General features: G+C 43.7%; 1 protein-coding gene across 3 annotated transcripts in view; it reads right to left on the bottom strand.

The window, feature by feature from the left end:
- Positions 1 to 18,077, bottom strand: part of hira (histone cell cycle regulator a) — a 130,089-nt gene that overhangs the window by 36,679 nt on the left and 75,333 nt on the right. For 2 of the 3 annotated variants that reach the window (XM_085961969.1, XM_085961968.1), the window contains 3 exons: positions 16,815 to 17,006; positions 11,883 to 12,053; positions 7,725 to 7,929 (listed from right to left, as the gene is read on the bottom strand). In XM_085961969.1, coding sequence (XP_085818095.1) covers positions 7,725 to 7,929; positions 11,883 to 12,053; positions 16,815 to 17,006 — 568 coding nt within the window. The remainder of the gene's footprint in view (positions 1 to 7,724; positions 7,930 to 11,882; positions 12,054 to 16,814; positions 17,007 to 18,077) is intronic. The other variant, XM_085961970.1, reaches the window with a different exon arrangement.

Genomic DNA, 18,077 nt, shown 5'->3' with positions numbered 1-18,077 from the left:
AGAAACTTGGAGTGGGAGGGGGAGGATCCAGTTGTCGTGGTCCATGTTGGTACCAACGACATAGATAGGACAAGGAAGGAGGTTCTGCTGAGGGAGTTTGAGCAGCTAGAGGCCAAATTAAAAAGCAGAACCACAAGGGTAATAATCTCTGGATTATTACCTGAGCCACGAGCGAATTTGGCTAGGACAAATAAAATAAGAGAGTTAAATGCGTGGCTCAAAGACTGGTGTGGGAGAAATGGGTTTTGCTTCCTGGGACACTGGCACCAGTACTGGGACAGGAGGGAGCTGTTCCGTTGGGACAGGCTTCCCTTGGCCAGTGCTGGGACTAGAGTCCTGGCGGATCATATAACTAGGGCTGTAGAGAGGGCTTTAAACTAACTAGTGGGGGGGGGAGGTTCCCAGAGAGCAAATAATACAAATGGCAACAGAGAAGGTCATAGACTTAGGTAGCAGTGGGGAAATTAAAAACCAGAGCGTGTCAGGAAGGGGTAGAAGGTGTGGAGTAAAAGGTAAAGTAATAAAAAGGGCAATAGCAGGAACTAAGTGTCACAAAACATATTTGAAAGTTCTCTATCTGAATGCACGTAGCATTCGTAACAAAATAGACGAGTTAAAGGCACAAATAGCTACATATGGGTATGATCTTGTGGCCATTACAGAAACGTGGCTGCAGGGTGACAATGCCTGGGAATTAAACATACCAGGTTATTTAACAATCAGGAAGGACGGGCAGGAAGGAAGGGGAGGTGGGGTGGCTATGTTAATAAAGGAAGGAATCACTGTAATACAGAGAAATGATATTGGGTCAAAGGATCAGGATAATGAAACAGTTTGGGTGGAGATAAGGAATAATAAGGGGAAAAAAACACTAGTGGGTGTAGTATATAGGCCTCCGAACAGTCGCAACTCGGTTGGACGGAGTATCAATCAGGAAATAGTTGAGGCTTGTAATAAGGGAACATCTATAATTATGGGGGATTTTAACTATCATATAAATTGGACGAATCAAATTGGGCAGGGCTGTCTTGAGGATGAGTTCATTGAGTGTATTAGGGATGGGTTTCTTGAGCAGTATGTAACTGAACCAACCAGGGGGCAAGCAACCTTAGATCTGGTCCTGTGTAACGAGACAGGATTAATTAAAAATGTCCTAGTAAAGGATCCCCTTGGAATGAGTGACCATAACATGGTTGAATTCCATATTCAGTTAGAGGGTGAGGAGGCTGTATCTCAAACAAGCGTGCTAAGCTTGAATAAAGGAGACTATGAAGGTATGAGAGCGGAATTGAGTAAAGTGGATTGGGAAAATAAGTTAAAGGATAAGACGATACATGATCAGTGGTGTACATTTAAGGAGTTATTTTACAAATTCCAAAAAAAGTATATTCCACTGAGAAAAAAAGGGTGTAAAAGAAAAGACAGCCATCCGTGGCTAAGTAAAGAAATTAAGGATAGTATTCGACTAAAAACAAGGGCATATAAGGTAGCCAAATCTAGTGGGAGGATAGAGGATTGGGAAAACTTTAAAAGACAGCAAAAAATAACAAAAAGATTGATTAAGAAAGGGAAGATACATTATGAAAGTAAATTAGCAAAAAATATAAAGACAGATAGTAAGAGTTTTTATAGTTATATAAAAAGAAAAAGGGTGGCTAAAGTAAATGTTGGTCCCTTAGAGGATGAGACCGGGAAATTAATGGTGGGAAATATGGAGATGGCAAAAACACTGAATGAATATTTTACATCAGTCTTTACAGTAGAGGACACCAAGAATATCCCAACACTTGACAAGCAGGGGGCTATAGGGGGGGAGGAGCTAAATACGATTAAAATCACTAAGGAAGTAGTACTTGGTAAAATAATGGGACTCAAGGCGGATAAATCACCTGGACCTGATGGCTTACATCCCAGGGTTTTGAGGGGAGTGGCGGTAGGGATTGTGGATGCATTGGTAATAATCTTCCAAAACTCCCTGGACTCAGCAAAGGTCCCGGCAGACTGGAAAACTGCTAATGTAACACCCTTATTTAAAAAGGGCAGTAGACAGAAGGCTGGAAACTATAGACCGGTTAGCCTAACATCTGTGGTAGGTAAAATTTTGGAGTCCATTATTAAGGAGACAGTAACAGGACATTTGGATAATCATAATTTAATAAGACAAAGTCAGCATGGTTTTATGAAGGGGAAGTCATGTTTGACAAATTTGCTGGAGTTCTTTGAGGAAGTAACATATAGGGTGGATAAAGGTGAACCAGTGGACGTAGTGTATTTAGACTTCCAAAAGGCATTTGACAAGGTGCCACACAAAAGATTATTGCTTAAGATAAAAAATCACGGGATTGGGGGTAATATTCTGGCATGGATAGAGGATTGGCTATCTAACAGAAGGCAGAGAGTTGGGATAAATGGTTCATATTCAGACTGGCAATCAGTAACCAGTGGTGTTCCGCAGGGGTCAGTGCTGGGTCCCCAACTCTTTACAATCTATATTAACGATTTGGAGGAGGGGACCGAGTGTAACACGTCAAAGTTTGCGTATGATACTAAGATGGGAGGGAAAGTAGTGAGTGAGGAGGACATAAAAAACCTGCAAGGGGACATAGACAGGCTAAGTAAGTGGGCAGAGATTTGGCAGATGGAATACAATACTGGAAAGTGTGAGGTTATGCACTTTGGCAGGAAAAATCGTAGAGCAAGTTATTATCTTAATGGCAAGAAACTTGAAAGTACTGAAGTACAAAGGGATCTGGGGGTCCTGGTGCACGAAACTCAAAAGGTTAGTATGCAGGTGCAGCAAGTGATTAAGAAGGCCAATGGAATGTTGGCTTTCATTGCTAGGGGGATAGAATATAAAAATAGGGAGGTATTGCTTCAGTTGTACAAGGTATTGGTGAGACCGCACCTGGAATACTGCATACAGTTTTGGTGTCCATACTTAAGAAAGGACATACTTGCTCTCGAGTCAGTACAAAGAAGGTTCACTCGATTAATCCCGGGGATGAGGGGATGGACATATGAGGAGAGGTTGAGTAGATTGGGACTCTACTCATTGGAGTTCAGAAGAATGAGAGGCGATCTTATTGAAACATATAAGATTATGAAGGGGTTGGATCGGGTGGATGCGGGGAAGATGTTCCCAATGATGGGTGAAACTAGAACTAGGGGGCATAGTCTTAGAATAAGGGGCTGCTCTTTCAAAACTGAGATGAGGAACTACTTCACTCAGAGGGTGGTAGGTCCATGGAATATGCTGCCCCAAAAAGCTGTCGAAGCTACATCATTACATAAATTTAAAACAGAAATAGACAGTTTCCTAGTAGAAAAGGGAATTAAGGGTTACGGGGAGCGGGCAGGAATTTGGACATGAGTCTAGGTTCGGATAGGTCATGGCCCTGTGGGTAGCGGAGCGGGCCCAGGGGCCGTGTAGCCTGATCCTGCTCCTGTTTTCGTGTGTCTAATGCTGTTAGATTCAGGAGATAGTCCTGTCATAGTGGATTGGCGGTTAGGATCAGATCAGCCATGATCTTATTGAATGGCGGAGCAGGCTCAAGGGGCCAATTGGCCTACTCCTGCTCCTATTTCTTATGTTCTTATGTTCTTATAATGTTACTAAAAAACTAGTATTAACAAAGATGAACATATTGTTTAAGAAAGAATTAAGAACTTGAAAATAGATAGAGCAGCCGGGGGTTCTCAGGGAGATGGGGCATGTGCGAGCATCTAGCCTGTATTTTTAATAACTTACTGCACTCTGGAATGAGTCCTATAGGCTGGAAGGTGGCTAATGTAGTCCCCATCCTTAAAAAAGGTGACAAGGCATCTCAGGTAACTATAGGCCCATTAGTTTAACATCAGTAATAGGCAAGATGCTTGAAGGAATCATTAGGGATGCAATATATGAATACTTGGATAGAGAGGGACATCCAACGTGGCTTCATAAAAAGGTCATGTCTTACAAATCTAATTCTATTTTTTGAAGAAGTTACAAAGTTGGTGGATGAGGGAAGTCCAGTAGACATTAAATTTCCAAAAAGCTTTTGATGAGGTATAGGCAGCTTCTCTAGAAGATCGAAGCCTCTGGTATTAGTGTTAATATATTGACCTAGATTCCGAACTGCCTGGCAGGACAGAAGCAAAAAGTAGTTATAGATGGAATTGGATCTGTTTGGAGACCGGTCACCAGTGGTGTCCCACAGGGATTGGTGTTGGGACCGTTGCTCTTTACTATTTTTATTAATGATCTGGATGTAGGTGTTGGGGCACAATCTGAAAATTTGCAGGTGATACCAAGATCAGTGCGAGTGTTAGAACTGTAGATGATGCTCGTCTGCTTCAGGCAGATCTTAATGTGTTGGGAGATTGGGCTCAAGACTAGAAAATGATGCATAACTTGGATAAGTGCAGTGTTATGCATGTGGGCAGGGCAAATGCTCAACATTCATACATCCTTCAGGGAAAGGCATTAAAGATGGTGGAGATAGAAAGAGATTTGGGAATTCTAGTGCATTCATCCTTAAAGGTACATGAGCAATGCCGTGTAGCGATAGCTGGAGCAAATAGGGTGTTGAGGTGTATCCATAGGACAACTGAGTACAAGACGAAGCATACTGTTTTGTCCTTGTCCTTAGTCAGGCCGCACTTGGAATACTGGGTCTGGTTTTGGTCTCCTCACATGGTGGCTGATATTGAGGCTTTGGAAAGGGTGCAGAGGAGGGCCACTAGACTAATTCCCAGTCTAAAGCGTCTTAGTCATCAAGATAGGCTAAAAGAGTTGGGAATCCATACCTTAGAGAAGCGTAGACTATGGGGGGATCTGATTGAGGTTCATAAGATAATGAAGGAAATAGATTGCATTCCAGCTGACAGTTTATTTCAATTAAACAGGTTAGGCGGGACCAGGGCTCACAAATTTAAGTTGTGTAAGGCCAGATCTAGGTTAGTTGTCAGGAGGTGGTTCTTTTCCAAGAGAATACTGGACCTCTGGACCAGGCTGCCATCTCATGTGGTGGACGCGGACTCGCTGAACTCCTGCAAGCGAGCTGGATTTGTTTCTGGCTGGGGCGGGGTTCACCTCTTACAGAAGGTGGGTACTGCAGGGAATTCAGCGCCAGTGTGATCTCCTGGACTAGTTTCGATCGCCTAGATGGGTCGGAGAGGAATGTCCCAGATTTTTTTTCCCCCAAATTGGCCTGGGTATTTTACATGTTATTTTGCCTCTCCCAGGAGATCACGTGGTTTCGGGTGGGGTGGAGAATATATATTGTGATATACACAAGGTATCGCAATTGTGTAGGACAGGGTCAATGGACCAGAGGTCTTTACCTGTCTGTCATTGTTTGTATGCTCATTCAGTATCTGACATTCTCACAAGATCCATTTTGTATATGCGCACAGTACCAACCAGTTGAAAGATAACAACGGCATTGGCCTTACAATACCAGATGTGAATAAAGTCTGTGTCAGCTGTGGCATGTGTACAACACATACGTTATATTAAAAAAATGTAATGGTGCTGTATGACTTTGTTAATGTCAACTCCTATATACGTAAATGGTGAATTGTGCAAGCTGAATGCACAACATAGCCAAGGAACTGATAGCAGAGGCCAGGACAAGCTGTGCTAAGTACAGAAGCACTTATTTGTCTAACCCCTTAAGACGCTGTAAAGTCCCACAAAGTGAGACGTGACTCCCCTGTGGAGGAGACACAGACCAGCCTCCCCTTTATATAATATGTACTGCGTGAGCATTTAGAAAAGCACAACGATTGTCCATTGCTAAAATTATAACCAATTACTCTGTCACTTCAACTTATCACGGGAAGTTGTGAAGTGGAGAGCCAGTATCAGCTAGGATTTCTTTCACAACAAATGTGGAACAGCAAAACTTGTCAAAACAAAACAAGTGAAAAATCAAAGGACCCAAGATGCCAGGTCATTCTCACCCATCTGAGCTGCCAACTATAGGGCATCACTGGCATGGGAGCAGATTAGCAAACTGCCCTCTTGCCAGTGAAGGTGCAGGACACAGGAACTTCCACAAAGGCAACGCAAGAGAAGCAATGCAAGAAATGCCAGGAGTTAAAGTTCTGGAGCTGCCAATTTTAACCTGGAACTAGAGAGTGAATGTTGTAAACAGAGTCAAGGTGTGAGCTTTGAAGGGACATCACATGGGCGAGTGGGAAAGCAATTCTAATCTCAGTGTATAATCAGAAGCAACTTATACTATTTGTATCAGCACTTTGCCTTGCTTGCAATTTTATTTTCCACCAGTTTTGCTATTTCTCCTGAAGGTCAAGGTTTGCACTGAGGTGCAGTTTCTTAATACCAACAGCTCTGTACTCAAATAGCCACTCTTTAGATATTGAAGTGACCGAGTAATTGATTATAATTTTAGTGATGGACATCCGTTGTGCTTTTCTAAATGCACACGCAGTACATATTGGCCCAGAAATTCGGGTCGGGGGCTTCCCGCGGGTGTAAGCCCCCGACCTGCACTTACTTAGCGCGCCGGCAGTTGAGCTGTAGGGCCCCGTGGAATTCCGCTCCGGGGCCTGGCCCAGCTGCCGGAGCGCTGTGCTTGCGTGTCCCAGGGGCGTAGTTAGTGTGATGCGTCCCCTGGGATCACGTGAGCCATGGGCAGCTAATCGGAGGAGGGAAAAGCCCATTCATAAGATTGACAGGAAGACCTGTCTAAACTTATGAATACTGCGGGCTTCAAAATAGCATTAAACCTTCAAATAAAATTTTTTTTTCCTTTTTTTTTTAAATCACACTTTTTCAATAAACTACAAATTACATTAAATAACTATTTTAAACAATAATTTAAATTTTTGAAAAAAATAATTTTATAAAAAAACGGGGCTAAAAATAAACTTACCTTGCTTTAAAGTATTTAAAAATAATAAACCTGTGGAAAAAATGTTTTAATTTTAATTAATTGACCACTTACCTTGTAAAAAGCAGGCCTTACGCCTGCTTTTTAAATGTGTAAATCCTACAGGCTTAACCTCGCGTGAAAACCTGCAAAAAAAACCTAAGTTCAAAGCGCACGTGCAGCCTCTCCGGCGCGCGCGTTTGACCTCTGAACCCCTTTGTTCAGAGGATCGGAAGTGCCGGTTTCCCGCGCATGCGTAGTGCATGCAGGAAACCCGCACTTCCATTCGGCCTACGGGTGAGTACCCCGTGCGTACTCACCCACGGAGAGCCGAATTTCTGGGCCATTATATGAAAGGGGACACTGGTTTGTGTGCTCTCCAAAGTGGGGCGATGTCTCACTGGGCAGTGATTGTGAGCAGGCTATTTGGCGAAGTATCACAAACAACCTCATTTCCTTTTCCCAACTGACCCACAGAAGTGCTGTCCAGGAGAGATTACAACCGGGCAGTTTTTCCACTCCATAGTCAAGGGACAATGCGACCAAATGCAGCATCTCCACTGACACCTTGGCTGAGATCAGTTGGTTAACAAAGACCAGAGATTGAACCTAGGCAAAGTATTGCACCGGGCAGGCGGGGGCCCACAGACGGCCAGGGACACACAGACAAGACAGCATTTACAGAATAGACAGTACATGGAGTTAGGTCTCAGATCAGCCATGGTCTCACTGAATGGCAGAACAGGCTCAAGGGGCTAAATGGCCTACTCCTGTTCCTATGTACCCACAGAGGGAAGCTATACTGACAGTTTTATGTGTTTATGCAAGAAATTATCAGGCCCATACCTGAGTTGCAATGGTTACAGGCGTTTGCTTTGCCTCTTTCCTTGGTCGACCTTTCTTTTTCTTTTCCACAACTTCTCCCTCGGTGTCGTTCTTGCGTTTGGACAGCGCTGAGATTTTAGAAGCTGGAATCTTCTCCTCACTGTCACTACTGCTCTCCTGAACCTCCCGAGGCTTCAAGTCTTTGGAAAGTCCCTGCTCTTTACTCCTGGAAAGAGAGAATCACAGCGATTCGATCTTATCCTTATTTAACAAACAGTAAACAGCCCCACATTCAGATCTGCTCCGAGCAGGATTTACTATGATGCAAACTGCAAAACAGCAGCAACTTCACAGAGAACTCCACCACCCCCCACCCTGCTATCAGCTACAATTCAGGCCGAAACAGTCTGCATTGTGCCAACCTGGTGCTGTACAGGTACAGCGAGGGAAGTGATAAATGAGAAAAACAACTTGTATTTATAGCGCCTTTAACTTAGCAAAACATCCCAAGGTGCTTCACAGGAGTACAAGACAAAAAATTTGAGAACAGAGCCATCAGGCAACCAGAATAGTTCCATTCACTGGAGTGATGGCCTATTAATTGTATAGAAAGGACACACAATACCCTTTCCAAAGAGGTCAGTCTACACTGGCTGGGGTTGGGGGGGGGGGGGGAATGGTGGTGAGAATGGAATATTTTTCCACTTCTTGCACTAAGCATCAGCATCAAGTACTCCCTCGTTTAGATGCAGAGTAAAGTGCCCTCAACTCTAGCTCAAAAATGAAGTACTTGCATTTATATGGCAACTCATCATGTCCCAATGCCTGTCACATCCAATGAATCACAATCTCTAGGACCCCGACTGAGACAACATTTAGTGCCAATCAGTGTTGACTTACAGGGAGCCGATGATCAGTTTTGAGACTGCCCCCAGCCGACTTCACTCTGCATCTTCACAGAGACAGAAGATTTTTATCCTGGGCCAAGTTTCAACCCAGGTCCCACAAGTGAAAAGATAATGTGCTACTCAAAAAATGTTCACAAATGTACTGAATCACAAGAGTAACATGCATTGGTCAGGGGTTAGCTTTTAACATTATTTCTGTTGAAGGTCACCGATTTAAGGATTTTTTTTTCCTTATTTGATAACTCAGCTGGAAACTCGTTGTGTAAACAGAAGTCGCCAGTCAAATGCTGGATATCCATAAACGCCGGTGAATATTCACATATGTTGCAGAGATTAATTGGAGAGTGTTATGTACATCAGTGCTGAGTAAATGTGCTGACCTAAATGAATCCGGAGCTTTAGCACTCTCCCAAACCATGCAGCTCATTTCAACCAGGGCAACAAGCACCCATTTAGAAACATAGAAACATAGAAGATAGGAGCAGGAGTAGGCCATTCGGCCCTTCGAGCCTGCTCCGCCATTCAATGAGATCATGGCTGATCATCCAAATTCAGTACCCTGTCCCTGCCTTCTCCCCATATCCCTTGATCCCTTTAGCCTTAAGAAATATATCCAACTCTTTTTTGAATATATTGAATGAACTGGCCTCCACCACCCTCTGTGGCAGAGAATTCACTCTCTGGGTGAAGAAATTCCTCCTCATTTCAGTCCTGAATGGCTTACCCCTTATCCTTAGACTATGACCCCTGGTTCCGGACTCCCCGGCCATCATAAACATCCTTCCTGCATCTAGTCTGTCCAGGCCTGACAGAATTTTATAGGTTTCGATGAGATCCCCTCTCAATCTTCTAAACTCCACTGAGTATAAGCCCAATCGACACAATCTCTCCTCATACGTCATTCCTGCCATCCCAGGTATCAGCCTGGTGAATCTTCTTGCCATGGAAGGAGTGCAGCGAACATCCTTCCTCAGGTAAGGCGACCAAAACTGCACACAGTACTCAAGGTGCGGTCTCACCAAGGCCCTGTACAACTGTAGCAAGACATCCTTGTTCCTGTACTCGAACCCTCTTACTACGAAGGCCAACATACCATTTGCCTTCTTAACCGCCTGCTGCACCTGCATGCTTACCTTCAGCGACTGGTGCACAAGAACACCCAGGTCTCTTTGCACTTCCCCTTCTCCCAATCTATTGCCATTCAAATAATAATCTGCCTTCCTGTTTTTGCCACCAAAGTGGATAACCTCACATTTATCCACATTATAGCGCATTTGCCATGTTTCTGCCCAATCTGTCCAAATCGTACTGGAGTTTCACGACATCCTCCTCACAGCTTACCCTCCCACCCAGCTTTGTGTCATCTGCAAATTTGGAGATATTACAACCAATTCCCTCGTCCAGATCATTAATATATATTGTGAACAGCTGGGGTCCTAGGACCGATCCTTGCGGTACCCCACTAGTCACTGCCTGCCACTCGGAAAACGACCCGTTTATTCCAACTCTTTGCTTTCTGTCCGCCAACCAGTTCTCTATCCAAGTCATTACCTTGCCCCCAATCCCATGTGCCTTAATTTTGCACGCTAATCTCTTATGTGGGACCTTATCGAAAGCCTTCTGAAAGTCCAAATACACCACATCCACTGGTTCTCCCTTATCTATTTTACCAGTTACATCCTCAAAAAATTCCAGTAGATTAGTCAAGCATGATTTACCTTTTGTAAATCCATGTTGACTTTGTCCGATCCTGTCACTGCTTTCCAAGTGCTCTGCTATTACATCTTTTATAATGGACTCTAGCATTTTCCCCACTACCGATATCAGGCTTACCGGTCTATAATTCCCCGCTTTTTCTCTACCACCTTTTTTGAATAGTGGGGTAACATTAGCTACCCTCCAATCCATGGGTACTGTTCCAGAGTCTATCGAGTTCTGAAAGATGACCAGCAATGCATCTATTATTTCTAGGGCCACTTCCTTAAGTACCCTGGGATGTAGATTATCAGGCCCTGGGGATTTATCGGCCTTCAGTCCCATCAATTTCCCTAACACCATTTCCCTACAAATGCTGATTTCTTTCAGTTCCACCCTTTCATCAGGCCCTATGTTCCCCGGCATCTCTGGGAGGTTATTTGTGTCCTCCTTTGTGAAGACAGAACCAAAGTATGAATTTAGTTGGTCTGCCATTTCTTTGTTTCCCATTATAAATTCCCCTGATTCTGACTGCAAGGGACCTACGCTTGACTTCACCAATCTTTTTCTCTTCACATATCTTGCAACTCCACTCATAATCATGGCCCTTGCTCTGTAACAACTCACTAACTTTTTCCCCTCTCCTGAATAAGAGACTTCATCCTGTGGGAACTACAGGCCTTGACCCAGTCTGCCAACCTAGCACCACCAACAGAGCTGCTTCAGCTTTTTCATGTTAGAATTATTGCAAGGAATTCCAATACACTCCATTAATCAGCTAGAGCTTCTCTTCTGTTTATTTTGTCTGTTTTCTCTTCCCTCTTCTTGCCTCTATTCTATTTGAGTTTTTCCTCAGATTCCTTGCAGTGTTAGAATGCACGTCGACCCATGGTGGTAACCTGTGGACCCAAGAACATGTACGCTCCTCATTAACAAGGCGAGAGATCTTTGGGATCGCCATCCTACCCAGACTCCACAGCACTGACTGTGCACTTAATGAACAAACAATGCGTTTATACGGAGCAAAGAGGAATTTGGTTGCTGTTTAACGAGTAAAAATGGGCTAAAACAACCCATGGCATTTTAAAACCCAGCCAGTGACCTCCATCCATATCAACACAAATCTGAGGAGAATAATTAGGTGAAGCTTCCACCTTCAATTCTGCAGAACTGTAAAGAAATGTAAGTATAGGGGTTACACATTTACCAGCATGTCTCAGTCACCCCGTATTAGCACATATTCAGCCTCAACTGTCTACTGGAGTGCGCCTTGAAAAAATAAACATTCTCTGGAACTCCCTCGTGTGACATCATGAATGGAGAAAATCTCCCACAAATAACCTCTCATGATGTCACATGAGGGAGGAGTTCAACATAAAATGTCTGCTCCCTGGGAGCCTCTAACCGGCAGTTCTTGAGAAATAATAGAGATATCGTCCCTTATAATAAAGATGTGATACATCAATATAACACAGCCCGACTGTAACAATTTTTCACCAATGGGTAAACTCTTCCTAATTCCTCCCTAAGTTGATCGAAGTAGACCCAATGCCCGCCCACCTTGCCTTGCACGTACCTGTCCAAGTCACCCTGCCTGGCAGCAGAAGAGATAGGAGCTGTTCCTGGAGTTGATTTGGATCTTTCGGTGAACCTCGAGTCCAGAGCTTTCATTGGCTCAATCCGTGAAGGGGAGGTCAACAGTTGAGTGCTCGTGGGTACGGCAGCAGGTGTATTAGTGACTGCAGACCTGAAAAACAAAGACAAGACTGTACTGTACAGGTGCCTGTCCCACCTACAGTGTAACATTAATTATAAGCTAGTGCATATAATCAGCTCCACCAGTATAAAGTGCTTGAAGGGATACGAGTTACTGTTGAGTGTTTACTGTGTGGCAATGTCTTTTTAATGGTGTAACAGGTTAGCATGACAAGGGCTACACAGTTTTGCATTTGGTCACCGTCTTAGGTTGATGCATTGTTTTAATATTCTCCCCTTATTCCCCTGTTCTAAAGGGGTTAGCTTGTGCTGAGATACAGCCACACACATCTTCAACCAAATGGCCACCCTTCACGTGCAAGTCCAGATAACGAGCATTAGCAAATTGTTCAATTATGGAGGGCTCGGGCACCACATGCAAGCACAATTCTGCCCTCGCCCAGCATCTATACACATGTACTTTCCAGCAAGGGTCACTGCATATCGAAATACTGAGGACAATTCACAACACTGATGCAGATTAGCAAGGGCATTCAGCTCATCCTTGCACATCCATCCATAATGACTCTATAGACCCCATTAAACTTTTTAATGGTTCAGGGTTTGTGCCTCCATTACCAGCACTCTGTTTCATGTCACCTTCGGACGTTTTACTACGTTAAAGGCGCTATATAAGTGCAAGCTGTTGCTGTATTAATCACCCTTATGCGATGAACTAAATTTGCCTATCCCTAGTTTGAACCCATTACCCTTTGTTATTGTTTAATTTGGAGTAGTATTTTAGATTTACCTTTTCTATACCATTATACTGTTACAAAGTCACCTGAGTGACCTTCAATACTGATTTGCTCACATTTCCTCAGTCTCTCTTCTGATACTGGAGAACATGATAGTATCCCTTCCATTTCCTGGCTGACGACAGTTAAGTCACAATGGGCACAATCCTGGGGCCTTCCGGTACTAAATCAGGCGGAGAACATCCAAGTGTCCGTGGTAGCACGCTCGCCTTTGAATCAGAAGGTTGTGGGTTCAAGCCCCACTCTACAGACTTGAGCATATAATCCAGGTTGACATTCAAGTGCAGCACTGAGGGAGTGCTGCACTGTCAGAGGTGCCGTCTTTTGGATGAGACGCTAAACCATCTGCCCTCTCAGGTGGATGTAAACGAACCCATGGCACTATTTCAAAGAAAAGCAGGAGAGTTCTCCCCGATGTCCTGGCCATTATTTAACCCTCAAATCAACAATACTAAAAACAGATTATCTGGTCATGCATCTCATTGCTGCTTGTGGGATCTTGCTGTGTGCAAATTGGTTTCCACGATTCCTTACATTACAACAGTGACTACATGTCAAAAGTACTTCATTGGCTGTAAAGCGCTTTGGGACGTCCAGAGGTCGTGAACGTCAGCTGTTTTACTGGAAAGACGTTGCTAAAAGAAAATCTTTTGGGATAAAGGAACAATAGGCCATTCATGTTTACAGCAGAGAAGGAGGCCATTCAGCCCATCAGGACTGTGCCAGCTTTTGTTAGAGCAATCCAAAACTAATCCTGTGGCTCTTCATCTTCCTCTGCATTAAATGTTTATCTACTCTTCCCTTAAAAGGTGCAATGGTCTCTGCCTTAACTACTTCCGATGGCAAAGCTCCAACTCTCTGCATAAATCAATTTCTCCTAACCTCTCTCTGATTAAATTAATACCCCTCATCATTGACTTTTCATCACTGACTCCTCAACCAGAGGAAATAGTCTTTCCCTCTTCATCCCATCAAAATCCGTCATAATTTTTAAAACCTCTATTTTATCTCCTCTTAGGTTTCTCGACTCCACTGGAAATAATCCCTGTATCTCCAGTCCCTCTTCATTAACTATAGTTTCCCATTCCTGGTATCATCCTGGTCAATCTGTAAATTCAGGAACAAGGAAAAAGCATCAAATTGGCCAATGAATAGGAAACAAAACATGGTGATTAATGGTGAGTTTTCCCCTCCATTTTCTGTCTATTTTCTCCCAGCCTTCCTCTTCTCAAGGCAGACACTCCTTGCTGGTGTTGTTTCCTCTGGTATCTCACTCAAGTGCCTCACAGCGAGTGATGGCAGGCTGACAGCCCATGGGAGGCAACAGAGTCGAGCCTGATCCTGCCTTCATCTCGCCTGCACAAACACGCCCTTTCCTGCAGGGGTCACTCAAGAGCAATCAGGAGGAGCAACCGATTGTCTTCTCCTTAACAAAGGGTGCTGTAGGCCAATTATACAATCCCAGTACCTTAACATTATCAGGGATTAAGGATTAAGGACCAGGTCTCCTGGTCCTTATGGATGAGTTACTCACCATTGTGATCAGCTCAGGGAGCTCGATGGTGATATTTCAAAAATCAGGCAGCTGTGGCGAACACAGTAGCCCAGGTCCGAGACCCCCGCTATTGCCAACTTGGAGGAATAATCTCGATGGAACCATTAAGCAGGTAGAACCAACTTGTGTGGCAAAGCAGGGTGTTCAGTGAAATGGGATTGAAAACTTTAAGAAACGTACAGGAACACAGAGAGGGGACAGATGACACATCAGGGCCACTGGTTTAAGGTGATTGAATTAGTCAAATGGAGGTTAAACTATGTAGAATCTGGGATTTTTACAGGTGTTTTGGAGATCATGCAATTCTGTCCATTTTCCACGAAAACCTCATTAGTAGCCTTGGCCATAATTGGTGCTCTATTGAAAAACAGAGATTATACGCAAGTACGAAGAATAAATTTGACCGCAAAATTGTTAAGTAGGGGAGTCGAGAAAAAAGGTCTGGGTGTAATAGTTGATGGAACATTGAAAATGTTAGCGTACAGCAGCAATCCCAAAGGTACATAACTGGATACATGGGTTACAAATGCAAGTATTATGAAACAACAGTGAGACCAGACATGGAGCAGTCCATCCAGGTGTGGTCGCCTTGTTATGAATAAATATCAAGTTCGTGGGGAGGATACAGCAAAAGAAAACAAAGATTTTACATCACTGATTGATGAAGTCGTTTAGGAAACAAAATATCTTCTCATTGAAAAAATGTAAATTAAGCAGAGGGGTGGACCCAATAATGATGGGAATAAATAATATGGATGCAATAAAACATTTTGTGCAAAACTAATAAAAAATAAATGGAATAATATGGTAACGGAATCGCAAGCTAAGCTTAAAAAATGTTTTTATACTTAGAATAGTAATAATGAACTAGACTGCCACCTAGTGTAACTCAGATCAATTCAGTTAAAAGTATTCAAAACCATATTTAATTCAGCAGGGCTGAGTGGTGTGGTTTTGGGTTAAAAAAAACATATCAAACATTCAGGTTGGGTCTTGGATGACAGTTCCATATCAAGCAAGCGCCAGCACATTATCACTTGCTGAGAAAATTACAGCCTGAAAATGGATGGTGCGACAAACAAAATAGGCACACAATGAACATCTTCATTGTTTAACACACAAAATAACTTCATGGGCAGAGCAGGGTGTCTCAAGAGACCCCGAGGATTCTCGGTGATCGAAAAGTTGATTGGATCGATCAATCGATGAGCATTCTATTAAATATCAGAACACCAGCATTGGCGAGCGCAGTGCAGCTAACACTAATGGTTGACTGTTTAATTTGTTCATTCACATGACCCCCTCTTGCCAGCCCAGTAATGTTTCAATGGAAAATACCAAGAGCACGAATCTACAGCAGCTCCATGGCCGCATAAAATGCAGGAATTCAACCGTGCGTTGCAGCTTATTAAAGGCACTGCATAATCGCAGGGGAAGTCTCATTTCTTAAGTACTAAAATAAAGTTTCACCAGAAGATTTAGGTCAGAAGAAGGTTGCCCTTCAAAAACAAAGCACTAGAATTCATTCCCGTTATTTTGTATGGTTGTATATTTTGTACATGGTTTGTGGGCTGGAGTTTAGTACAGCAGCAACAAAGTGAAAACCCGGTAAACTCCTCTATTTCAGAACTTCAAAATACAGCTGCTTTCCCATTACTTTTACTTCTTGTTAATTTTTGTACTTGTGTTATTACTGGCCATTTCAGGGGCCCAGTGATAGCCAAAGAGTAAAGATCCTTCTACGCTGCTCCAATCTCAGAAAAGCACCCCCTACTGCACCAGTGTGACACATCCAGTTGTCACCTTGAGGTCCAATAGAGACTGACAATATATTAGTAATAAATTAGAACTCGTTTTTGCACTGTGATCCACTTATGATGGGACCTGAACCCTTAAAGTCAGCAGAGTTTTCCATTCCATCAGTCTAAATCTGATTTAAACCTAGGTCCCAAACAGTGGCACCAAATGCACGTTCTCCTCCACTTCAAAAAGGGGAATTCATTATTTTGTTTTATTCAGTTCCACTTTGCTGCTGCAGTACCAATTTCCTGCCAATAGATGGCACTGTTGCTCTATTATAACCACCACAGTCCAACTGCACCTGCTGCGGAGCACGCGCCTTCCTTTCGAGTGGGGGAGGGGAATAGTCATCTTTTGCTCCTCTATACTTTCTGCAGCACATTCCATCTTCAAACAACTGTAAACAAGGGACTTTTTCGATTTTGTTTAGCACTAATCAAATCTTCAGGTTGGGATTAACTGGACCTCCTCACTCTCTGAGGTAGAGCTCACTGCTCCTATTGGGTTTTTATTGCATCTGAGCAGACTAGGTAATTAAACAGAGCATTATGCCCAGTGACTAATACGAGCTGGGTTTGTATGCCCATGTATCTGTGTACCACTGTTCAAATCCAGTTGTACTCAGTATTGTGCATCTTACCCGTCTTTGTTGGGGGTGTCCTCAGCTGGCTTTGCAGTGGCTGGTGCAGGGTCCTGAGTTAGTTTAGCGGAGACGGACTTGGCAGCATTAGAGTCTGAGGAGGGCTGCGGCTGGCTGATCTGTGAAGGCAGCACTGACCCTGGAAGTGCCCCTGTGATGGGTACACTATTAAAAAAAGCGGTCGAAAAATCCCTAATAATAAAAAAAACAAAAGGCAGTTCATGAGAGAAGCCATTTCATGGCATCGATATTTACTTACATGATGGTTTTTGGGTGATTAAATACCGCATTAAAATGACTCAAATGAAAACAATAATTGAGTGGCGTTCAATAATCCAAACCATCACTTCCATCATAGCTCAGAGTCTGGCACTGAACCATGCTTCATTTTCAGATGCCAAATGCTGGAGCCTCCATTTGCTTCACCTTGAATTCAGCCGTTCTAGGGATATGGACTTCCCTTCGCTGCAACACAGCTCTACAGAGCTAGACACGTAGCGCATGATCGTGAGGCCGCAAGGACACTCAGGGGTCTCACATAGCCGCCACCGCCCCCCCCCCAAACAGAAGTACTGTACAGGAGGCTTCCGGCCTGGGGAGTTTTTAAATCTCACAGCACAAGGGTGACAGAGGCAGGGATCAAATCGAAAAGGACACTTGGAGTGTGTGAGATGGCAGAGTTGAAAAATTTCATAATATATATTTATTTTTGTTGCATATACAAACAGCAGTCGGCAGGGTTGAACAGGCTACTGCTCCTGTTCGGTTCTCAACTAATCCTTGGCTTTTCAGCAAGGCTCGTCACCACTGGCACTTGTAACAAGGTAAAACCATCCTTTCGCCACTCTCCAGCCTCCCTCCCAACACCTCCCTCCCCTCACACCCCAACATTCGCAAGGAAGGGAATCCCACAAACATCTCTGGCAAATGCCACGAGCAAGGAAAACACCCATGCAGCTTAATTGGCATCATCAGGAACCACTTGGGAGGTTCTGAATTAAAGTAGGAGTCACCAGCAGTGCTGGTGATGAAGGTGGGGGGGGGTGGTGGTTCAGAGAAAAGTGAAGGGAAGCAATACCCTCATTAAATTTTTCAGCAGCATCTGCAGCTCGGCAACAAGTTAAACGTCACAAGCAGGGTATCCCACCTTTGGGATGTGTGGGCCAGGTCCAGACATCACAACTGCTGACTAACTACAGAGGCACAGTTCCACCAGACCCAGCTTCAAGTCACTTTCTCAAGCATCAAAACAAATGCTGTAGT

Source organism: Somniosus microcephalus, chromosome 19, assembly GCF_052327205.1.
Source record: "Somniosus microcephalus isolate GS21.2 chromosome 19, FLI_Smic_1.0, whole genome shotgun sequence".
NCBI lineage: Eukaryota > Metazoa > Chordata > Chondrichthyes > Squaliformes > Somniosidae > Somniosus > Somniosus microcephalus.
Note: the sequence above shows the minus strand (reverse complement) of the source record. Positions and strands in the feature narration are given on the sequence as shown.